At 43.6% G+C, this 24,405-nt stretch overlaps 2 protein-coding genes across 8 annotated transcripts in view; one reads left to right on the top strand and one right to left on the bottom strand.

Annotated features, from left to right (window-relative positions):
- Nucleotides 1-1,194: 1,194 nt before the first annotated feature.
- Nucleotides 1,195-24,374, top strand: STK25 (serine/threonine kinase 25). Of its 5 annotated transcripts, none has more exons than XR_013233510.1 (13): nucleotides 1,347-1,475; nucleotides 2,168-2,297; nucleotides 7,977-8,207; nucleotides 9,746-9,802; nucleotides 10,418-10,526; nucleotides 11,537-11,694; nucleotides 13,284-13,469; nucleotides 14,528-14,673; nucleotides 15,872-15,980; nucleotides 16,490-16,561; nucleotides 18,544-18,680; nucleotides 18,788-19,061; nucleotides 24,066-24,374. XR_013233510.1 is itself a non-coding variant. In XM_077349042.1 (12 exons), the coding sequence occupies exons 2-12, from the start codon at nucleotides 2,268-2,270 to the stop codon at nucleotides 18,825-18,827; spliced, it is 1,275 nt and encodes a 424-aa protein (XP_077205157.1). In that variant the 5' UTR covers nucleotides 1,195-1,347; nucleotides 2,168-2,267; the 3' UTR covers nucleotides 18,828-20,308. The 5 variants fall into 5 exon arrangements, 3 of the variants coding, with proteins under 3 accessions (XP_077205157.1, XP_077205156.1, XP_077205158.1); XR_013233509.1 differs by lacking the exon at nucleotides 24,066-24,374 and adding an exon at nucleotides 21,443-21,589; XM_077349042.1 differs by lacking the exon at nucleotides 24,066-24,374 and having other exon boundaries at nucleotides 1,195-1,347; nucleotides 18,788-20,308.
- FARP2 (FERM, ARH/RhoGEF and pleckstrin domain protein 2) overlaps nucleotides 20,844-24,405 on the bottom strand; it is a 72,913-nt gene continuing 69,351 nt past the window's right edge. For 2 of the 3 annotated variants that reach the window (XM_077349039.1, XM_077349038.1), the window contains exons 25-27: nucleotides 23,199-23,306; nucleotides 22,631-22,782; nucleotides 20,844-22,076 (exon numbers count right to left, since the gene is read on the bottom strand). In XM_077349039.1, the coding sequence (XP_077205154.1) occupies nucleotides 21,986-22,076; nucleotides 22,631-22,782; nucleotides 23,199-23,306 (351 nt within the window). In that variant the 3' untranslated portion in view covers nucleotides 20,844-21,985. Of the gene's footprint in view, nucleotides 22,077-22,630; nucleotides 22,783-23,198; nucleotides 23,307-24,405 lie in introns of those variants that run through there. The other variant, XM_077349040.1, reaches the window with a different exon arrangement.

Genomic DNA, 24,405 nt, shown 5'->3' with positions numbered 1-24,405 from the left:
CTTGTATTCCAGCATCGATGAGGCGGCGAGCTAGAAGCTCGTGATCGACTGTGTCGAACGCCGCTGTAAAATATACATTTTACGGACCTCAGAAGGATGGAAGGCTGAGTCAACCTTGAGCCGGTTGCTGGGATCGAACTCCCAGCCTCATGGGCAGAGCTTTCAGACAGCCTTTCAGCTGCTTACCACTCTGCGCCACAATAGCTTGCGGGGGGGGGGGTAAATGGTAATGACGGGGAAGGCCCTGGCAAGGCCACCCTGTATTGAGTCTGCCATGAAAACGCTGGAGAGCGTCACCCCAAGTGTCAGACATGACTCGGTCATGCACAGGGGCTTGCACAGGGGATACCTTTACCTTTATACATATACATACACACATATTTATATTTATATTTATATTTATATTTATATTTATATTTATATTTATATTTATATTTATATTTATATTTATATTTATATTTATATTTATATTTATATTTATACATACACATATCTATGGGGATTACAAAAAGGTAAAGGTAAAGGTATCCCCTGTGCAAACATTGGATCATGTCTGACCGTTGGGGTGACGCCCTCTAGCGTTTTCTTGGCAGACTCAATACAGGGTGGTTTGCCAGTGCTTTTCCCAGTCATTACCGTTTTACCCCCCAGCACCAAGCTGGGTACTCATTTTACTGACCTCGGAAGGATGGAAGGCTGACTCAACCTTGAGCCAGCCGCTGGGATCAAACTCCCAGCCTCATAGTCAGAGCTTCAAACAGCATGTCTGCTGCTTTGCCACCCTGCGCCACAAGAGGCTCTTATGGGGATTATATATATGTTTTATTTGCTTAACTGCTTCTATGGCCTGCCCTGGAGCATGGTTTTCGATCGTGGGGGCCTGCACTGACACTTCCATTGACCACCACCAGATGACACCACTGGGCCACTGGATTTCTACCAGAGCCCCACCCACGAACGCGTGGGAGTCTCCCTACTTGCATCTGTGAACTGCTGGGTTGCATCGCAGTTTTTTCATCCAGTTTAGTCAGTTAACTGGGAAAACCACTCTACAGCCTGGCTGTTCACCAAAAGAGATAAAGGAACGATTTATTTCGGTTAGTTAGGCAAAAACGACTTTACTCAACACTGCCACCCAAAAACCTGGGAGGAACTGTAAGCTTTGCGTCGACTTGGGCCCGCCTGAGAACAAAGCCTTACAAACTACCTCTCCCAGGAGCGCTCGCTGTCTGTCAAAAGCCCCACCTTCTCGGTTTGCAGGCTGGGTACTGCAGTCCGTGTCCCCAACTTGCCCGTAGCGGGACTCATTCTTCAAGAACTACCGCTCCCGACAGACTAAGCGGCAAGGTAATTCCTCGCGCATGGCTGTTCAGGCTCGCCTCCCCTCCAGCCCCTGTTCCCGAGTTCAGTGTCCTGGGCTAGGGCGCGCGGAGGCAGGATGGGGCGGTGGGGCGAGACAGGCCGTCGGGGCGCAGGTGAGCGGCGAGCAATGCTCGGGCGGGGGGGGAGGAGGAGGAGGGGGCACGGGGCCGCCGTGGCCATGGCAGGTGTCTGGGGGCTGGGTGGAGCCGCTGTGTCTGGGGGCAGAAGCGCTCTTCCCCAGAACTGGCCGCTCTATGGAGTGGGGCGCCATCTGTAGCCTGAGACCCCCCCCCCCCGCTCCCCGGACGGAGCGCCCCGCTCTTTGCAGGGTCTTTCCTAAAGTGGCCCCACCTGCCTCGCCCCTCCTGCGGGAGCGCTCTGTGAAGTGCAGCCAGTGTCATGCTTGGCAGACAGTCTTTCCGGAGGGGGTGAACGGGAGGGTGATGTGCCGCTGGCTGGCGTCTGAACAGTGTGGGGATTTATTTTGTCTTTTCGAGGCTTAAGGGGTGGTTCATACCGGGCTTCTCAGCCCTCGTGGCGCTTAATTCTCGGCTGAGGAATTTTCCTCTGCTCTGCAAGCAACCAGCGCATGGACAGAGCTGTTCTCTGTGAGTGGCACTCGCTTGCTAAAGGGCAGAAGGTAGGAATCGCCCTTAGAGTGTTGTCCAGGAATCGGAGCCTTTTGACCTAATAGGCATTACAGCTGGCTTTTGAAATGAGCAGGTGTGATGCAGTTGAGCTGCTTTGCAGGATCTTTACAATAGTAGCAGCGTATCATTAATGTTTCGGATTTTTTCTTTTGTAGTTTGATGATCCACAAATGACACGGCACATTTTTTTTGTTGCGTGAGAAGACTGGAAAGATTCGGGTTCACGGCGTATGGGTGTAGTGCCAAACTTTGGCCATGGCTCACCTGAGGGAATTTGCCAATCAGGTAAGTGAGAACTGAGGGGGTGAGGGGTTCCTGAACCAAATTAGCTGAGCCTGAAGAATCCAGCTCTGTGCTACATGACTCTGAGTATCTTTCTGCCCTTAGCTATCATAAGCTGTTGCCTTGGTCTGTTTCCCAATAACAAAATTAGAATTGCGAAGATGTGTTTGCCTTCTATGTCTCTGATAATTTTCTTTACAAAGCTATGAAAGGAACATGTAGGTGACAGTTTCTTGTATATAGAAAGACAGTCATGGCTAGGATTCATGGTTGTGTTCAAGGTGCCACAGCTTTCCTTTTGATTTTGCTGCTACAAACACAACTACCCCACCTAAATGTATCACTTTCATCATGTTTCTGGTACTTATGGCTTGTGTATTATGACCTATATATAGGCCACAATAGATCAATATAGATCATATATATAGGATCAGTAAACAGTTCTCAGTTCCTGAAAAAATTCCTCTGGAAGAGTGCCTTTTAGAATCTCAGTAGGAAAGGATCAGGACTTCTCTTTTTGAATACAACAACAAAATATATAGAATAAACAACTGCATGTAAATTTGGTGGCCCTGCAGAATTTAGCACAGAGTTTTGTCTGTGCAGAAAAGCCCTTTTTGCTCAGCAAAGTGTAGCACTGAAGTAATCTAAAACAGTAGTCCTCATCCTTTATATCACCAGGGACCGGTCAACCCTTGACAATTTTACTGAGGCCCGGGTGGGGGTAGTCTTTTGCCGAGGGACGTCGCCACCACCACCTGAGCCCCTGCTCCGCTTGCTTTCCTGCTGTCGCCCCTGAGTTCCCACCGCCCACTGGGAGGCACTGCCAGCAGCAGCTGCGCAGTGCCACGCCGAGGTGGAGCCCCAGCCATGGCGGCGGCCAGAGAGCACCAAAGGTGAGCCGGCGGCAGAGTGGCAGCGCAGCCCCCGAGGCAGCAGTCGGGGAGAAGGATGAGGAGGAGCCGCGGCCCGGTACCAACTGATCCACGGACCGGTCCCGGTCCCCGGATCGGGGGTTGGGGACAGCTGATCTAAAACATCACTTGTCTGACCCTGTTACATGTACTTGTGGCATGTGGAGAAACTCTTGAGTCGACAGATGTCAGGCACTGGTTTTATTTCAATATGTGGTAACTTGAATGTGACTTAATTATGTTCTGATAGCACACATACACTAACCTTAAAGTAAAAATTCTTACACTTTTGCTTTAGTAAACCTGATAGTGATTCCAGGTAGGTAGGGATGCTTGTCTGTGGTACAGCCACCTTTGCTGTCATTGTATTAAGTCGTATTTTCTTATTTCCAGTATTTTTTAATAATAAAAATTCAGGGTCCAACGTAAGTGGTCATATCTCTCCAAGCTGCTATGAGAAAAATATTTTATATACATTTGTACATTTATGTAGTTCCTACCAATCCTCTGAGATTCACCTCCCCCCAGGACTTGTCCACTCTTAAAAGATAAAATTCTACTTGAGTACATAGGGTCCCACTCTGGCAAGGGTTTAGGTAGTTTTCTTTTGTCTTTTGGATAGGAAGTTATACCTTTCATTTGTTCATACCTTCTGTTTTATGCTCCCTGTTGAGTTAGCCAAGCTGGTGTGCTAGTGCTTCTCTGTAAAAATGAACATGGTTTGTTACCTGGGCACCTGCTCTGCCATTTTGATTGAATTGCCCAGTCAGTTGGAACAAATCATCCCAGAAGAGGTGGAGAAATGGGAAATTTTCACAAAATGGAGGATGGATTGAATTCCTGCCAAACTCTGAATGATATGTGACTGTCCTGGAAGTACATTGCTCTTGACTCAGGTTTTTAAAAATGTTCCCATGGGTGGGGCTGACTAGTAAAATGAGGCAGGTGTTTGCTTTTAAAACTAGGGACTCCATTTTCAATTTTAAACACATCCATGGAATTGTTTCTCCTTTTGCCACCTTACTGTTCATGGTAGGGAGTGGAGGGGGATGTATATTGTCAAGGAAGAAAGGCTAGGTAATATTTTGAGAAAAAACAGTTGCACAGTGTTCAGATGTGGGAGATGGGGTTATTAAGAACATGCTCAGTATTTTTTGCAAGCTCTTGATTTTGTCTTGAGGTGAACAAACTAAGATCTTTGGGGAATGCTATGGTTTAATGGGTAAAGCACTAGTTTTTCATGTAAAAGATCCCCAGACTCTCTAGCTAAAGGATTTCTGGTAACTGGGAGAGGCCTTTCCCTGTCTAAGTACCTGGAAAACTGGTATTATCCACAGCTAGTAATACTGAGCTGACTGATTTTTTAAATATTCCTCTTTATATCCCTTTGCATTATTCTCTTAACTTCCATTTTATCCTTACCCTCTAATGCAGGGTAAGTTGAAACTTTGTGAGGGGCCCAGGGACACTTTGTGAGTTTCCATGGCAGAGCAGGGATTTGAACCCAGTTGTCCTCGGTACTAGTCTGTCATTCTGTTACCCCCATTCTGGTTCTCAAAGTAGATACACCAGTGACTTGATAACAGGCTCGAGTGCATTGCATAACTATGTCAGCTTATAAATAAAATAGGCATTTTTCTTTCATCACGAGGGGCTGCAACTCAGTGGAAAAGTCTCTGCTTTGCAAGCAGAAGGCCCCGGGCTCAAACCTTGGCATTTCCAGTTAAAGGGCAGTAGGTGATGTGAAAGACCTCTCCCTGAAGACACTGCCGGTCCAACTAGACAACCCTAATCTTTATGGAATTCAGTGTAAGGCAGCTACATGTGTTTGACTTGTATTTATGGGAAGAGGGATTGTATATACAGGTGGGGTGGAAAGTTACACGTTTGTTACCAAGCCCAGAAAAATTATGCTTGGTCACTGTTTGATATTTTAAAAGTTTCATGTATGTTTCATCTGTTGTTTAGCCAGTCTCTTTTATACTGTAGCTCTATTTTGATGTCCTTCTCTAGAATGGATGTTGCTTAACTTGCTCCCCTGGGTTCTCCTGAGCTTCTCTTTTGTCCTTCTCTTTGTGTAAACGCAGCACATATATGTTCATTGCCTGGCACTGTTTGGGTGTTTCCGTAGATACAGGAGGCTATTCAGTTGTCCTCAGAAGTACACAGATGGAGAACCCTACCAACGTAGCGTGGAAATTGTGTGAGGTCTGCAGATGTGGGAGCGTGAGCTTCCATTATTGTAGCTGAGGTTGCTTTTCCCCTTCTTGTAGCTTGTCCAGATTTGTCTTAATGGCATCTTATCAGTTAAATTATTAAAGAGGGAGCCATGTGATCATTTTGAAATGCAACTACCTTTGCCTCCAAATTAAAACCTCAGGAATTAAAGCAAGTGTGTTCTTTGCTCATGAAACATTTGTAGGCAAACTTGTACTGTAACTTCTCAGAACAGCATATATACCTCTGGTGTGAAGAAATTCTAAACAGGGATTTGTATAAGTTCTTTCTCAGACCCCAGAAAGCTGAACTCTGGGGAATCTTCTTTCTCACTCAGCTGTGTCCATAAATGTAGTTACCGCTTAAAAGGTGTGCGTTATTTTCCAGAATATCCATTCTCAAATATTTTTATTGTTAGTAGTAAAGCTTGATGCACTCTTAAAGGCAACAGGCACTAGCCAATGGCCTGGTGGGAGGTTTGCTAGGGGAACTTCACACACACAAATATGCACCACCTCCAAACTGCAAGGAGTGTCCCCTACCCAGGGGTAGCTGACCTCCAGGTGAGGCCTGGAGATCTCCTAGAATCACAACTGATCTCTGGGTTACATAGATCAGTTCCCCTGGAGAAGATGGCTGCTTTGAAGGGGGCGACGCCTGGGCATTTTAACCACAGACACCAGCCTCCAGTTGGGACGTGTAAATCCCCCAGTTTTAAAATCGGCTGCTTTGGATGGGGAACACCATAGCACCCCCCCCCCCACTAACACTTAATTCCTGCAATAAAGTCTCCTGGTATTGCCCAATTCCTCACACTGTCTCTCCTTGTCAGCAGAAGGAAAGTACAATCTGGGCCCAGTTCTCCCCCTGCTGACCCTCCTTATCAGTTGCCCCCCTGCTCTCCCTCGCCAATGGCAAGGCCTAGGGCGGCTCTGCTGGGGATGGAAAGTAAGGCGCAAGCTAGGCCCAGCCTTCCCCTCCCTCTCTCCTTACTTGTGGCAAGGCCCAAGGCCTTGACGGGTTTCTGGCCATGCCCTATCCCAGAAGCTGTTGCAGGAAGGAGGAGGAGGGCAAGGAAGAACTCTGATGGGCCCTGAGTGGGGAACTGCCTTTTCCCCATTGGGTAAGTATCCCCCACTGAAGGTCAGTCGCCTCAAGTTATAACCGGTGAACCATCTGCACCACAATCTGGATAATATTAGGGAGGAGATTTATTATTATTTCATTTATCACTTATATGCTGTCCTTCCCTATCAGGATAGCCCACAAAATTTAAAATACACACACATAGACAATATAGAAATATGGCATTTCAATAGTATTACAATTAGAATAATTTAAAAGAACTGGAGCCCATTCCCTCTAAAACTATTTCTGTGGAGTATGGAAAGGCACTGTAAGTGTAAAGCAGTGGGCTCCAGTGGGAAGGCCAGCAGATGTTAACACTTGTCCTTGGCCTCAGCCATAGGCCTGGCAGCTCAGTCTTGCAAGCCCTGTGGAAGGTACTGCAGGGCTCTGATGTCATTTGGCAGAGCTCTGGTTGAGGCCAGTTTTATCTCTTTAGAGCTGTGGATCCTCAGTAGATTTTGGTTGCTTGACTGTAGCAACCTCAAGGGGGCATAGAGGGCAAGGTGGGGGCATAGAAGGAAAGATGGTCCCAAAGATATGATGGTCCTAGACTGCTTAGGGCTTTAAAGGTAATAACCAAAACCTTTAACTTTATCCAGTCCTCAGTCTGGAGCTGATGCAGCTGGGAAAGCACCAGTTGTATATATGCTCTCCATTGGATCCCAGTTAGGACTTGCAGTGTTGTATTTTGCTCTTGCTTTTTCCAGCTAAACGACCACCTGATTTCTGCTACTGAACTCTGAATCTGTATTGAGCTCCTGAAACTCTGATTCTGCTAGTAATCTGGCTATGTTTGGGTGGCTTTTGAGAGTTCAGGAGTTCTAGACGGTTCTCTGGGCATACATTGTTTCACTGTGCCATGTTGGCACAGGAGGCATTCTGACTGATGTGAAGAGATCCAGTAGATCTCTGTTGCTGCTTTGGTATCTGCTGAGTGGAATCAGCCATGGTTTTGATAAGCCAAAAGTATGTTATGGCATTCTGATACCAGTGGCATATATATAATGTGATTTTCCTGGCAGTTCACCATCACTAATAAAGGTAGTTTTGCACTCAAAGGACTGGAATTGAGCAGGTATTTGATGTAAAATCATCGTAATGATACCAGTGAATCCTTGCTGTGCAAACCCGAGTCATTTGAGTACTTCTCTTCATAAGAGTTCAACCTAATTCCATGTTGCTGCTGAGATGCAAAACCTCTAGGGCTGCAGAAGGCTGTGTGTGCTTACCAAGGGGCAAATTCCACTGGGCTCAGAAGGGCTTGTTTCTGATGGAACATACTGAGGATTGTGCTCTTGGATGATGATTGATCTCTGTGTCAGACAGGAGAGTAGCCTTAGCAGGATTTAGTAATGGTAAGCCTACAGTGGGAAAAGTACTATTCTGCCGTTTACTATTCAGGTGTTTTTCCCCCCTGCCTCAGCACTCACGGGTTGATCCAGAGGAACTGTTCACCAAGCTGGAGAGAATTGGGAAAGGCTCCTTTGGCGAGGTGTACAAAGGAATCGATAACCGTACTAAGGAGGTGGTAGCTATCAAGATAATCGACTTGGAGGAAGCAGAGGATGAGATTGAAGACATCCAACAGGAGATAACTGTACTCAGCCAGTGTGACAGCCCCTACATTACCCGATACTATGGTTCCTACCTGAAGGTAACTCAAGCCACCACAGGCAGCCTGGATGTGGTGCAAGATAAATAAATGGTTTTGCAGGTTATGCACTGAAATGAGGAAATGTGTTCCGTGACTGACTTCTCTGTGCGTATGGGAGACACTATTTTTGCCTGTTGACTGCAAGAAAAACCTGTCTGGGGGGGGAACAAGAACAGAATCCAAACTGTACAGTGTCATTCAGTACTCTGAGTGCAGAAAGCTTGTTTCAGAGGCAAGTCTTCAGTTACCCCAGTAAATTCCCGCTAGGTCTTCTTCAGTGGCTCTCAGTCAGTCTTAGGGCTAGGACATTGGAACGGTGAAGGAAAAAAGAGACGTACAAGTCAGGGAAGTGTTACGTGCCTTCAGAAATCTTTGTACTTTTAGAATTGTTAAATAAAAATGCTTCTGATCTGTGTAGAAAATGTTTAGCCTGTCAGGAATGCAGAAATTCTCATCGGAGAGACTAATAGGACCAAAGAGAAAAATAAAAGCATGCATAAGAAGGGCACGCTACTCCCACTGACTAATTATACGCCTAGTTTGCTCCAGCTTCTGGCCTCCCAATCATGTAAAGTTGTAGTTCTTCCTTCTGAAACTTGCTTCTTTCACTTCCCACTTGAACACCAGTCCTATCTAAAGGGTGTACTTGTGGAGGATAAGTAAGGGAGCTGCTCTTTTTTCATGGCGTATATCTTCCCTTCATTTCCTGAAAAGGGATTGCTGTGAGAATGTTGTCCCTGAAGGTCCCTTGTGTGGTCTTAGCTTATACTTTCAAAGCAGTCATGTCTCACATAGTTGAGTCAGGCTAAACTATCTCAGAGCTTCCCAGAAAAGGCCAGTGATGGTGTCACACGTAACTAGTTCTGCCACAGTATTAAACCTTCTGTACCTTTTAGGTTATCCTCACACCCCCCCTCCTTGCTTCTTGCTACCCGCATTAAGTCACTTTGAGGTGGCTAGCTCTTGATTACAGCGTTTTCAGAAAGAATTTGCAACAGCCAAAGTATCCACATTGTCTGCTGCTGTAAAACAAAGAATCTAATGTAGAACATTAGAATCTTTATCCATGAAATGTCAGTGTTCTGTAGGTAGGAGTTTTAAATGGAGGGCTGTTTGATTCAAGTCTGTAGCACCTTGGAGACAAACAGAATTGTCAGAGTATGAGGGTTTGAGAGTCAAAGCTCCTTTCATCAGACATCGTGTTGGCCTCTGAGGTGCCACTGCAGTCAAATCAAGCAGTTTCAGGTCAACATGGCTATCCTTTGAAACTACCCTTCTATGGAGGAGCATCCAAACACATCTTCTCCTCTGGCAATCTGAGAGAGCTGTAACATGTTGTTCTGTTCATGTAGCCCAGCTCTTAGAAGCAATACAGAGGATCATCAGAAATTTGGCCCATGCTGCTTCTGTTCCTCTTCTCCCACCTGGTTTCATTCACCTGTTGAGGAGATGAGACTGTAGACCATTTGTACTTGGGAGCCAGTTTAATCTTGAAATGACTTTCAGTGCAGTCAGACATCTCTTTGTCTAATTTGTAGGGCACCAAGCTGTGGATAATCATGGAGTACTTGGGGGGTGGCTCAGCGCTGGATCTTGTAAGTACCTTTATTATCCAGTCATGGAACCTTCTGTTTGCATGAATTCAGTGTCGGTTCCTGGCAACAATCTCAAGTCCTCGTGCCGAATTTCCAGGCCCTCTTGGCTCCCTAATTCATGTTATCAAGTGACTTGTGAGAATGAATAGCTCTGAATATAATCAGTAACTGGAGCTGGGGAGGGGAGGCTGGGATACTCCAGTTTGTGTGTGTATGCATTACACTTTGTGCTGGGTTCCTGTTGCATTCTTCCAGCCTCCCAATGTTGGACTGATCCAGTCACCATATCAAAACTTTATGTACCAGGGTTGGGGGCGGGGGGAAGAAACCTGGACTATTTCCACATCAGAGGATGTGGGCTGCAGACTGGAGTTTGAGCCAGGGCAGGTTGCCTGGTCTCTTCCTGCTCCCACAGGGGAGAGCATTTGGCATGGTGCACCTTATCCACCCCAGATTTGTGCTCCCACACAGGAGCCAGGGCACTGAAGTTCCCAATGCAGAAACAGTCCTAGTTATGCAACTCTGCGCAGTTATTCCAGTCTAAGACTATTGACTTTGCAGCATAACTCTGCCACATTTTTACCTGCTTACTCCACCATTTTCCCCTCTCTGCAGCTTAAGCCTGGCCCCTTGGAGGAAACCTACATTGCCACTATCCTACGAGAGATTCTAAAGGGTTTAGACTACCTTCACTCTGAGAGGAAAATCCACCGTGATATCAAAGGTCAGGCTTGCAAAGTACAACCTTCATGGGAGTTTTTTTCTTTTATTATTTTGAGACCAATAAAGGCACGATTGCCGTTTGCTTATAGAAAAGATATCTAGCCCATAAATCTCTGTTCTGTGGTTATGCAGAAACTTGAAGAGCAAGATTCTGACACAGATCTTTTCATCTAACGAAGTACTTTGAACGCTGTTATCTCTTTCCTCCCCCCCAGTTGTTCCCAAGCTTCATAGTTTTGAAGAAAAGCTTTGAAAAGAGCAGGGTCTGCTATGTGGGTGGAGTCCTGGGGATGTTTAGCTTCCACTTGTCAGATCTTTAGATTCTTACCATTTTGCAGGAATTCCAGAGTCCGCTTGACTGTTCCTCTGTCTGCTTCCATTGTGAAGCTGTAGGGTGTTGGATTCTTTTTCTGACAGCTCACAGTTGTTGAATATACACAAAAGTACTTGTCACCATTCAAAAGAAGATCCTCTTATGCTAGTGTAGTTCTGCTGAAGCTAGTCATTTAGCCATCACAAGAGGCTTATTGGCAGAGAAATACCACCATTTTAATTTATGCAGAATGTTTATGTACAGGATACTGAACTGTACATTGATTCTTCTGTTGAGAGATCTCATTTTTCAAAAAAGTTGTTTCACAGCAAGGTTGCTGTCCTCAAAATGTGCAGTAAAAAAGGTATAAGGCCAGAGGGCAGATTGAAAGTGGAGCCATAAGGTGAGGTTAAGGAAGGCTTAGTAGTTCAGACAGGGCAAGAACATAACCTCATTGCCCTACTTGTGGGGTCATGAGGGATTGGAATGTGAAGCAGAACAGAAGTTTGAGCCAGCTTTCAGATTGCATTCTGACTGCATTTGTATAATTACTTAAAGCACTATTCTTGGCTCCCCCTCTGCCAAGACGGGGATTAGAACTGAACTGTTTACCAGGCCTTTGGGAAAATATCACTTTATTTTGGGCAAGAGCATTGTGCCTTCCCTTCTGATCCAGGTGCCCTTTTTTGTACAAACAGCTGCCAATGTGCTGCTTTCGGAGCAAGGGGATGTGAAACTAGCTGACTTTGGTGTAGCTGGCCAACTAACAGACACTCAGATCAAGAGAAACACCTTTGTTGGGACCCCATTTTGGATGGCACCTGAAGTCATCAAGCAGTCAGCCTATGACTTCAAGGTGAGTTGGAGCAGGAGGAAGCTGATTCACCTGCTGGTTAGTCAGGATGTGCATTGTGTTATATCACAAAAGAGACCGCCAATGAGTGAATGAATAATTTTAATTTGTCATTGTGGTTTTCCCCACCCAGGCATAGCCCCAACTTTGTGGATTGTGCAACACACAAAAATATTTAGAGCACAAAAATTTATTCTCCAACTACTTTCTTTTGCTCTCAGCAGTAGGTCACAGGTTGGAGAGCATCCTTTCCCCATGACAGTCATATTTTACATCGATGCAGGGGTATTTTAATAAAGAACTGATTCATAATGAAATTTCTAAGGCAAACTAAGCTGGTCTGGATAGCCCTTTCCGTTTATAGATAGCTAATATAAATAAATAAATACATACATCTTTTGAATTCATACAGGATGTGTTTGCCTATTAACTTCTACATTGGCTTTTCTACTCCCCCGTTATTCCTTGTGGCTGTGAGGTGCTTGTGCATTGTGAAAGCACAGTAGTCTACTTTGCTGCGACTGGCATGTCAGACTTGTTTGCCACCCAAGTGGCAGAACAGGGAAGGCATCAATGCACTGCTAAGGAATCTGCTTCTACCGGCTGTGATGTGGGAGGAGGTGACAGCCGGATCTTTCTCAGGATGACGAAAACATCCTGAACCAGCCCTGCTCACCTGCTTATCTTACGGTGCTTTTCGTTTGTTTATAAACACGCAGTGTCATTTTGCTTGCTGGTAGTTCCCGCAGGATGATATGCTACCTGCTCCACAGACGGCAACTGCAAACAAGGTCCTATTGAGCTTGAACGTGTTTCAGCTATAACTCAGAGCAGGGAGAGGCTCTGCTATGCTGTTTTTTGCCACATGGCATAATTTAAAGCTGTTGGATACATGTCCAAATCTGCCTCCTGACTAGCTTATCATGTTAGATCCCTAATTTGCTGCATCATTTTGCCTGTGTAACAAATCGCTCTTTCTGACTAATGATAGATGACTGAACAATTGATCCATAGACAGATTCTGTTCTTACTTTATGGACTCATTGGGCATCAGGCCATTTCAGTGTCGGGGAGCGGCCCCAGGGATTCTTGTGAGGTTGACCTCTATAGTGCAAACTCTGACAGGAAGGGAAAAAACTAACTTTACAGACATGAGCTTTGATCCCAACCTAATTGAAAAACCACACTGCATTAGAATTGATAGACAGTTCTGATTGCCATCCTCCTTAAGAGAAATACAGGAATCAGATATCAATTCTAATACACTGTGTTATTTCAGTTGTATCATAACCATGTTTTTCTCCCATGCACAGAAGTGGGATTTCAGATAGATCAGTGAATGGGTTTCTACAAAAATTCCCCCTTCTCATTCAGGTTGGGATCAAAGCTCGTCTCTGTAGAATGTATTAATTATATTTAAAATATTTCTATATTTCTAAATATTTTCACCTAAATAGAGTCCCCCAAGTCAGTGAACATCCAACTATCAAAGCATTAAAATGTCATGTAAAAATCTAGAGTTGGTCTTGATGCATCAGTTGAAAGTGGAGCCTTCTGAGTCCTCTTCTCCTCCTTCCCCACTTCCCTTCCAGGCAGACATTTGGTCACTTGGGATTACTGCTATTGAACTGGCAAAAGGAGAGCCTCCAAATTCTGATCTTCATCCTATGCGAGTTCTTTTCCTGATCCCCAAAAACAACCCTCCAACATTGGAGGGTCACCATAGTAAGCCCTTTAAGGAATTTGTGGAAGCCTGCCTTAATAAAGACCCTCGGTTTGTAAGTACTGTTTCTGTTACTCCTTGCAAGTACTCCCTGAGTATTGGTCTCTTAACTGCCAGGAAACTACAGTGATTTTCTTGAGGTGGTGAACCAGCAGGAAAGGGTGGGGCAGTGCAGTACAGCATTCAAAAGAAGATATAATTATGTTGTTGATTTGGAAAGCCACTTTGATTGGTGTTTTGCCGTTTCTCTCCCCCCCCCTCCCAATCTGCTAACTTAATCTTGGAAGAGCTACTGGTGAATAGAAGGCCTGACCTAGGATTTAAAGAGCCATCCGTTCTGGGTGGGGATTCACTTTCCTTGGAGTAACAGGACCGTAGTCTGGGAGTTCTTTTGCACCTAGACCTACTGCTAGATAAGCTGGTAGAATCTCAGGTGAAGAGCCTGTTTTACCAGCTCTGACAGCTCTTGAGCAGAAAAAATCTTGCCACTGTAGTATAAGCCTTACATAGTGCTCCCCCTTGAAAAGCCAGTTGGTGCACATTGGTACAGCCAGGATGTTGACCGCAGTGGGATGTAGAAATCATACCACTCTAGTCTTGGCCTATCTGCACTTACTCTCAGTCTGTTTCTGGGCACAATTCAAGGTGCTGGTGGTGACCTTTAAATGCCTGGTATGGTTCTGGACAGCATACTTGAAGGAGTGCCTAATCCTTTATGAACTTACCTAGCCACTGTGGTCATCTCCCCAGGCCTACTCAGGTGCCTCCACCTTCTGAGACTAGGCACATTTTACATCCTGGGAGAGGGTCCTCTTAGCTGTGGCACCAGGAGTTCTCTTCCCAGGAAGACTTCATCTGTCTCTTTTTGTTGTCGTCTTGTGCCTGCAGGCGATCACTTTTTTGTTCCACTTCCTCAGTGATACCTCCTTCCTGCCCTATGTTGTAAATGTTATTTTCAATTAGTTTGTGTATTTTAGCTTTGGTTTTAATTATTTTTATGGTGTAATTTTATTATGTTTCATTTGTTAGCTGCTTTGGTGGCCCTTATGAGGGCAGAAAGGTAGAATATAAATTTTGCAAATAATAGTAGTGCTCTTCCTTGGCATTGCACAGAGGCCCACTGCAAAAGAATTACTAAAGCACAAATTCATCACACGTTATACCAAGAAAACATCATTTCTTATGGAGCTCATTGACCGGTACAAACGCTGGAAGTCTGAAGGGCATGGTGAGGATTCCAGTTCCGACGACTCTGACATGTATGTATTTTTGTTGCTTTGGAAATAGTGCCACTGCCCTTCCTCTTCTGTTCCACCTCGCAGGATCTTCTCTAAATTGTACAAGACAGTATTCGGTACTCAGAATTCACAGAATATCCAGATGTACTCCTACTGGTGGGAACACGCTAGAAACATGATAATCTTTGTACTTTAAAATCATACAGATTTGATGGATGGCTTGCTACAGTGGTTTGTCAAAGGCAAAAGGGATGGCAGCTCTCCTAGCTAGAGGGGTATCCCTTAGTAATATAAGACCGTTTGGCAAACCTGAGCAGCAGATATTTAAGTGATGGAATGAAACTGGAAAACAGCCATAGGGACATTATATGCCAATTTTAAGTAACTGGAATTCTTAGCTGATGTTCTAAAAACATTGGAGGACTTTAAGTAGTTTTCCTTGGAGGGATTTGAATTTAGCTAGAAATCCTAAATATGATAGATCTTCATCCTCATTAAATATCAGGAAAATCCCCAAAATATCTTGTTTCCAGAAATTTGTGGTGCAACATGATTGATGTATGGAGAAACTGACACCCACAAGAAAAGGATTACTCTTACTATTCCCAAATTCACAATTGTTTCCCTTGCTTCAAGGTCTCTGCTACCTAATATTCCACATGCTAAAACTGTGGGCAGATCATGCACTAATTTCATGTTTGGGTCAATACAAGATGGCTTAGGACCCGACTAGAAATTAAATCATTACAGCGTTACTTAATAAAGAACTATCCCAGACTCTTGCAATTGCCATACAGTACCTTAAATAAAATTTTAGAAATACTGTGGCTTTGCTAATAGTGTGGAATGCCTCTAAAGTAGTCAACAGATGTAAGTACATAAGCATAGCAGCACTTGTTAAAAAGCAAAGAGGGGAAACAGAGGAACCTTATTCTCAGAAAAAAATAATTAGAGGCAAAAATAAATCTGGGAGCAACAAACTAATCAAATAGTGCAAACTCCAAGAATTAAGCTAAATTTATGAGAAAAACATAAAACTCAGGAAGGTTTTTGAGGTAGACCTGATTGTGACCTGATTGTTATCAGGCTCATTGAGAAGCAGAGATGGGAGTAAAAGTTGAAGGCTGTTTGCCTCCAAAATCACAGTCCTGCATGCAGCTTTATTTATCCAAGGCTGTTGTGGATGTGCACGTACCCTGTATTCTTTAATTATTTCTAGTGATGGAGATGCAGATGAGAGAGATCAAGGACCCATATGGACTTTCCCACCAACTATTCGCCCCAGTTCCTTGAACAAGCTGCACAAGTCACATCATGGATCCCAGAAGGTAAGTTGGATGGTCCACAGCTTCTGAAGAGCAAGGAATCAAGGCAGAAGTGGGAGATTATATACTGAAATGATAACTGTGTTTCAGATTGCCCTGATGTTACTGCTGCAGAGTATGGCTTGCTTTGGCAGATGGTAACTATTCTTGGGTTTTCTGTTATCTTAGAGGACTTCCACTGATAAATAGTATTTTAGCCAAAGTTCTGGTTATGCTGTTGCAACTGCTGTCAGAAACTAGTAGAATGTTGTACTCCTAGATTGCTATTTCTATCAGTATTGTGCATCTGCTTTAGTCTCTTTCCTGAACTGAAAGGGTAACTATCAAGCTTGTAACAGAAATAGGACCTTTCTGAATGGGTATTTCCCCAGTTTTTTAAACTTTCCTTCTTTCTGCATTGACAATGTGGCCAAATACTGCTTTCCAAATAAACATACTTTCATGAAAATAACAGGTCAAATGGACAGCATAGGGTAACTTTAATTGATAACTTTTTTTTTCATCCCTTGTAGCCTCCTGAGCCCATCAAGCGGCAGCCAAGGTCTCAGTGCCTCTCGACTCTCGTTCGCCCTGTCTTTGGGGAGGTGAGAATAGCTGTAACAGCTGGAAGCTTTAGCTGAGTATCTGAGAATGTTGGGATATGTTAGGAAGGAGCTGAAGAATAAGTGGGGTGAAATCATTATAAGCAATAGTTTTATCCATGGAAGAACTACAAATTAAGAAGAGCTATACAAATTGTAACAAAGCTGTGAACCATGCAAATTATTTATTCATTATATCGAATGAATAGTACAGAATAGAACATTGGACAAATGCAGGAAGTTGTTCTGTAACTTTTGAATACTCCCCTAGCCACAATCCCTGGACATAGGAACTAGGCTGATCTCTCAATGTCCAGTTGGGGATACCTACTAGGGATGGGCATGAGCCAGTTCATGAGCCAAAATTCATCATAAATTTGGCCTGGTTTGTGATCCCCCAACTTTACCTAGACTTTTGTCCAATTTGGGTCATTTAAACTTAGCAGCTGAGCAAAGTGGTCTGCCTGTCAGCTGTTTAAATGGCTGTGAGCTATTTAAACAGTCTGTTTCACTCCCCTTCCTAGATTGAGCCCTGGATTAAGAACAATTTGTAAGGACTAGTCGGTTGCTAGTTATTTTAAAGATCAGGTTCAAGGTTCTGGTTTTGAGCTTCAAGGCCATCCGCTGTCTGGGCCCAGTGTGTGTGAGGGACCGCCTGTCGCCCTATGCCCCCTGCAAGGCTTTACGCTCTGTGGGTGCTAACCTTTTTGTCGTCTCCGGCCCCAGGGAAGCTTGCCTGGCCTCAACCAGGGCCAGGGCCTTTCCAACTCGGTAGAATGAGCTCCCGGAAGAGTTGCGGGCCCTGTGGGAACTTCCAGCATTCTCTAGGGCCTGTAAGATGGAGCTCTTCCGCCAGGTCTATGGTTGAGGGCGGGCAAAAAGGAGATCATGCCCCCCCTCATAAAATGGCGGTAGTGAGCTCCATCAGTACCCCTCCACCTCCCTTTTTAGATGGGATATGGGACTTAGTCTAGGATGAGTTTTTTCGCTGCAACTCTTGGTCGATAGGCTGTTTTATCTGTATTAGGTTTTTTTTAACTGTTTTAGGGATTTTGGGGGGATTTTAGGTGATTGCGACCCACATCAAGCCTCCGGGGGAGGTGGAAAATAAATGAATAATAATAATAATAATAATAATAATAATAATATAATAATAATAAAGCCACGTAATTAGTGCTGCCCATATAGGTAAACAGGAGAGTCGACTGAATGAGACATGTTTTCAGTGGTAAAGCTACTGCTATAAACTTTCACTTTCAACTTTGTGGGGAGGCAGAGAGGAACTACAAAATTCCCAGACTGTTATTTTTAGTTTGGGATATCGTACTGTCAAATTTTTATCAGGAGGCTGAGAAGTATATTTAGAAAGAACAAGGATGCTCAGATGTCCCTAGTCTACATGGGATGGTCTGCAAAATCTGCAGTCAAAGCATTTTCTAAACTTTTTAGTTACCTCTCACAAAAAACATGTTTAGCCATTTCCCCCCAGTCTATGAAGAAGTAAACTATATAGCTTACCAGGTGGAGGGGAGTCCGGCTGGAATAATTTTGCACTTAGTACGTAGGTACCTCCATAGAATATCATGATACAATCCCATGCTGCTTGATTGAGGCTGCAGGGACATTTGATACTGGGAAAGTTTTCAACTGAAGCAAGCAAGTCCATTAGAAACAGGATAGGGGACTAGTCATTGAAGGTGCAGCCAATAGTGAAGGCTGTTCAAAAGATAATTCTAGACCCACTTCCATGGAATAAAGTCCCATCAATTCCAGTGGGTCTTGCTTTGAAGTAACTGTTTAGGATTGCAGCCTTCGGTTTTGTTGAACTTGCTATGGTTGAGGTACATGTTGTAGGTTTAAGTTTAACTTTTTTTTTTGCTGTGCTGTCACTGCCTGTGAAAAGGAGGTTGGTAGGAATTGTGTGGTTCTGCTACTTAATGAGAGTTTCTGCTCTTCCAAATGCACTAATTTTAACTTCTTGGCAGCTCAAAGACAAGCACAAGCAGACTGGAGGCAACGTAGGAGCCATGGAAGAACTGGAAAATGCCTTTAGCTTAGCTGAAGAGTCTTGTCCAGGGATCTCTGACAAGCTAATTGCACAAATGGTGGACCGTGTACAAAGGTAAAAGTACCGAGGGCTGTTAGCTCAGCCAGATGTATCTTGGTGGTGCATTAGAAACCAAGCCTACACTGATGTTGCTAAGTCTTCTTTGTTCTCCCTCCTGCCAGGTTCTCACACAGCAGGAACCACCTGACTTCTGTCCGCTGATGAGCCTGTAATTCCTTTAAGGGGGGTGATGTTCCCCACTTTGTAAGAACTACATCTTGAATACACCACCATCTGCTGTTGGATGTTAACATTGTGCTATGGATTCTCAAACATTTCAGAGCCTTCATCTGTGTATTTCATGACCATCCAGAACAGGATTTTACAACAAATGTGTATCACATGACTTCCTTGCAGAGCCCTAGAGGGGTAGTTTCCACGGTATACTTTATGAAGGTTAGTTATATCAAATTTCTCTCAGGTCAGACCTTGTTTAAAAGAAAAATCCTGACTGCTGGAAAAGTGGAAATTCTTAGACATAAGGCATTCCAAACGGGAGGTCTACGGCAGCTATTGGTGCTGGCCAGAGGCAAAGTTCATGGGCTCATTCATGTTGGTGAGTGCTCAAGAGAAGTTTGCTCAGATTCTCTCTTCAGCTAACAAAACAAGAAGATTTCTGCCTGGCAGTTCCTGAGTTGGGTGAAGGCTGCTGCCTCCTCCTATCTGTGTGCCCCTTTGGGAGGTAGGTCACCCTCACTGCTACTGTACTTTACACTAGCCCTTATTTCTGGGTCTACCTACAGCTTGGAGAAAATGTATTCCTGTTGTAGCAAAGTCTCTTGCTGCCACTTGAGTGTGGAAACTAGGTGTCTTGACTTCACTCTCTCAGGCAGAGTGGACTTTATGCACTTGCTAGAGGAGGAGTGAATCCCAACAACTATTCCTAGGGCTAAGAAAGAAGGATGGAGATCTACCCGAATTATTCTAGATGTTATTCTGTAAAACCGAAGAAGTATTTCAGTTAAAGTATTTGGTGCCAACAGATGAGGAATATCCCAGCTGATATTTCCCAAATATCTCCTTTGCTGGCTTAGGCACTGTCTGCCCTGCCTTACGCATTTGAACAGACTCAAAATAGTTCTTCCTCTTTAGTATTAAGGTAGCAGTGTCAGAGCAGCAGCATAAGTTGGAAATAGTTATTTCGCAATACAGCTTCCTCTCTGTACGTCAGGTTAATCATGGACTGCTATGGATGTCTTCTGCTAAGAAAGGCAATGGCATTTTTCACCCGGTAGCTGTGACTGGATGTAGAGCTGCATATTCTGTAAACCTTTCCACGTACTGAATGGGAGTGCTCTATTCCTGGTACTTATACATCATACAAGAATCTGAAGCGTCAAAGCTTGGTCTTGCTTATGGGAAGCCAAGCAGAGAACATGAGAATGAATGTGAAGATGGAATTTGTACATAAGCACACCCATTCATTTTTGACCATTGTCCAGGAGTATTGTAAATCAGAAAGATGTAGATACACAGGCCCCTGCCTGTGCAGCTGCTATTTTGTGCTGTTCATAAATGGTACCTTGCATTCGCTCACATGCGTCACTGGTTAAATTCTCACTGTCTCCAGTGGTCAGTTTCTTAGTTTTTCACATGAGCAGTGAGACGGGGATCTGCCACTTCCAATAAATTGTCAAGTAAAAGCTAGCTTGTCCACTCTTTGTGTTGGAAGCACTGAACCAAGGTTAGAATTTCTACAGGGGGGAAAGAAATAATGAGTTTTGGAAAACTCTCCATAGTAAGAATACTTCTTGCTATAGCTTTTTCACCAGTGTTATGTGTGGCATGTTTTTACATGTTCCATCTTTTGGTTAGCCAATGAAAACTGAACTATATCATGATAGATTCAAGTAGGCAGCAAAAATTGAGTCCAATAGTACCTTTCAGACCAACTAAGATTTATTCAAGGTGTGTGCTTTCGAGTGCAGGCACTCTTCCTCAGGCCTTTTTAAGCAAAACGTTATACTGCATACTTTGGAAGTTATGACACAGTTTACTAATTTGCTACTAATTTACTTCTGCCTTATATCTGTACTCTTATGATCCTTGTTCCACGTAAAGTGCACATGTAAATCAGCAACAAGCATGCCTTCTGAGGTAGTAGGTATCCATGGCACTGTTTGTACTCTTAACCAGACAGATTTGTCTAGGGGATGACAAACCACTAGTGCAGCACAGTTACATCTACAATAGTTTATTTTCAAAAACAGCTACTAATAAATAAAAATACATAACTTACATAAAGTAATGGCCATTATAGTAAGGAACAAGAATTTAGCACATCGCAAATTTCAGTAAAAATGTTGAAATAGTATGAAATCTTCCCTTTTCCCCTATCTACTAACTTATCTCCCCTCCACCTACCTAAGCTTGACCTATCTGTAACCAACTTGCACAACTAGCACCTGAATTTCTCATATTTTGCATAATTTTTTTAAACTTCAGAATATAATTTATTCTCCACCTTAGGCTGTCTTTAAAGCACCATCATATTTCTTTCAACCATGACATATAGCTGTGGATGAAAGTTATCCATTTTCAAATCAGTGGATTGTTTCCCACTCCTATCCTAGGGCACAGTGATACACACAATGGAAGAGTCCCTTAGACAAGGCAGTTTTCATGTTCATTTAAAGTTGTGTATAAGCTCCATGACCAGAATCCTGGCTGCAGGGGTGGCAATGCTGTGAACATAATGAATGAATGATTCATGGACTCAGCATAAATGTCTACCCTTCACACTGACTTTTAAACCCTCTTTTTACTCCCCTTTTCAGACAACGTATTGTCTTGCATTGGGAAAATAAGGGTCGAGTTGATACCGGGCACTTTCTTGAAGGGCTCCAAGTTTTCTACAGTGAGCTGAACTCCCAAATTAATGTGAACATAGATGGCTGTGTTTGAGGCATATGAGACTGGTAGCCTGGACTAGCAAATTGCATAATTATTGCTGAACATTAAGAAGAGTATTTGAAAACCTCCGAGAAAGCCAGAGAACTTAAGACCAGACAGATACTGTCAGAAAGCACCAACAGCTGCTACCTGTGTTAAGTTTGCAAAAAAAGAGAAGAAAGAAATGTATGCCGCTTTGAAATGCAGCAGCTGCCAATTGTTCAAGAGACTGCACCATCACCATAGTTTTTGCAGTTCCATTCAACATGCTTGCTTTCTGCACTACAGCAAATTCATCAACTGCCTTCAAGTTAGCCAACTTTGCCACTGCAGGTTTTCTTTTTTGCTATTGCTGAACTCAACCCCCTGCCTTCTTTCTTTCTTGCTGCAAACTATTCACCATCAACAGAGACCCAGCTCTGCTCTTTTTAATTTGTGGTCTTTTCCTTTTCTTCCTTTGGGATGCACAGGCTAGATCTCCCAGGAGAACTCGTAGCTCTCTTTATTACTTCCATCCACCTAGAAAGAGAGGACAGGATATAAAGCATCAAGATTCTTTTAATCAGTTACAGCAAATTTTCAATTGCTATATTAACACTTCTCATTTACCTTTACTGAGCCTTTCTGGAAGATTAGTACACTTAACAATTCCTAAAACCCACTTTACTGCAAACTACAGCCTCCCAGCTATTATCTGATGCCTTGGGCACAGATCTTTACTACTAGGTTACTTGCCGGGGGGGGGGGCAGAGAAGGGAAGTGCTACCCCTCTGTTCCATGCCTGGTCAGTGTCTCATTAGATTAACTGAAGAGGAACAGTAGAGAACAGTCACTTATATAATTCCTTCTAGTTTCCCTTTTTCTAGTGCCTGTGCTCCAGCACAGTGAATTTAGGAATTTTTAAAAAGAAACTTTTCACTCGGCAAGAATGAAAACTAAACAGGACTCTTCCTTCCTGAATCCTGATGGTTTTCTCACTGGCTTCCATGACAGTGAGCAGCAGCAATCCTAAAACATCTCAGAACAACCCAACCATTTTGAAAACGTACAGGGGGTGAGAGAATGGCAGGTACCTTTCAAAGGTGTACTTGCTTTCAGCCCTGAAGAAATACACATGGGACTTGAACTGCAGCTTGAAGACATAATCCTTCTGAATGCAGTCCGCTTCCACCGGGATTCCAACCGTATAACCAAGAAGTGGTAAACTGGCCAGTGGGTAATCATCCTGCAAAAAAGCTAGGTTGTTAGTGTCTTCATTTGTCAGCCATTGTGTAACTGCTAGTCAGAGAGAACAGACTAGTTTTATTTTATGCTGGTAAGAGACGCTAGTTAATGGCCTGCTTGGAAAGCTAATTCTCATCTAGGCCCACTCCATTTATTATCTACTCATTTTTCCAACCTGGTGCCCTTAAAAACTGGCTTGTTCACAAACACCCAATGATGGAAATCATGCTGTTAGTACTATGTTCATGATTAGCTTGTGGTGATCTGCCCCTGGGATGAAACCTTAAGGTTTGCCCTGGCAATATGAAAGATTCTGGTGTCAATTAAGGTCAGAATCAGAACACAGACACAGGACATACAGAGGTATTTCAACACGTGTCTAATTCATTCCTGAAGCAGTGCTCAAATCCATCTTACCTGGTGAGTTTTGTAAAAGAAAAGGCAGAAGTTTGTGAAGACAACCCACAGCTTCTGCCAACCATTACTGTTCTTGAATTTCCTCAGCAGGTATCCTGATAATTGGTTCTATGTGTAAAGGAGTAAAAACAAAAATGAGATCACTGTTTATACTTCTAAGAACAAAATATGCTACTTTTTAAAAAAAGATTCAGAGCCACAAGTCTATCTTCACTTTCAAATTATTTTGCATAACAACACACATGTTTTACTATGGTGGAGATACTGTTTTTCCAAAATTCAGAGTGTGATATTTCATCCCATACAAATGCTGTATCATTTCTAAACATCACAGCCACCTTTCATGTATTTGCTATATTGCAAGTAATTACTGGCAAATAACTTCCTCCTGAGTAACTATTTGACCCCCCCCCCCCAATTCTTTGGTGCCTTTGTCTCAGCATTACAAAATCAGAAGTGTTCTACCTTATTTCAAAAGGCTCTCTGAAATAGAAAGCTTGCACCCATCCAGATTTTTAAAAGGGGGGGCAGGGTGGGAGAGAGAGAAGCAGCTATACATTCCATTCCATCATAGTATGATTACCCTTCATCTACACCTGTTGTCTAGATCAGATGTTGCACTATTTCCACTGGATCAACAGCTGTAGGAGTGTTATCAGTGACAAAGTGTCATTTTCTGGATAAGCCATTATTCATACAATCCTTTAGCCACCTACTGCTCTAGTACACACACTGGAGCCTATCTTTCCATGTAACTAGGCCCCTTCAGATTACCAACTATGCTTCTCTAATGATCTGTAGCACTACTTTAAATGTTAGCTCAGGAAGACTTGACAGCTGCCTCTTTGTTTTCACTTTGCCTTCTAGCGCCAGCAACATCCTTAAGAAACACACAGACTCTTAGGTTGGTTAATGAGACATGACAGTTGAAAGAAAATCGCAGGACAAGGCAAGAGGAAGAGGCAGGACTCTGCAGAGTACACAGAAGAAATATCAACAGAATTTATGCACTGATAAACTGAAACCAGAGTTGTACAACGGGAGCCCCACTGGGGAAAGAAACTTCATTGCGATTAAACCATAAGGAATTAATAAGGAAGGTTCCGGCAATAGACATCAGGACTTCCTAATATTGTTCACAAATATCCCTGTGTTTTAATAGCTGTAACAGAGATGGCACAGAAAAGATCTCTGCAGCCCACCCACT

The sequence above is a fragment of the Paroedura picta genome, chromosome 8, assembly GCF_049243985.1.
Source record: "Paroedura picta isolate Pp20150507F chromosome 8, Ppicta_v3.0, whole genome shotgun sequence".
Taxonomy (NCBI): domain Eukaryota; kingdom Metazoa; phylum Chordata; class Lepidosauria; order Squamata; family Gekkonidae; genus Paroedura; species Paroedura picta.
Note: the sequence above shows the minus strand (reverse complement) of the source record. Positions and strands in the feature narration are given on the sequence as shown.

Coding starts and splice junctions, on each gene's coding strand:
- STK25 (XM_077349042.1), top strand. CDS start 2,268: ATGGCTCACCTGAGGGAATTTGCCAATCAG. Junction 9,803..10,417: donor GTGGCTCAGCGCTGGATCTT/GTAAGTACCTTT, acceptor CCCTCTCTGCAG/CTTAAGCCTGGCCCCTTGGA. Junction 10,527..11,536: donor AATCCACCGTGATATCAAAG/GTCAGGCTTGCA, acceptor TTGTACAAACAG/CTGCCAATGTGCTGCTTTCG.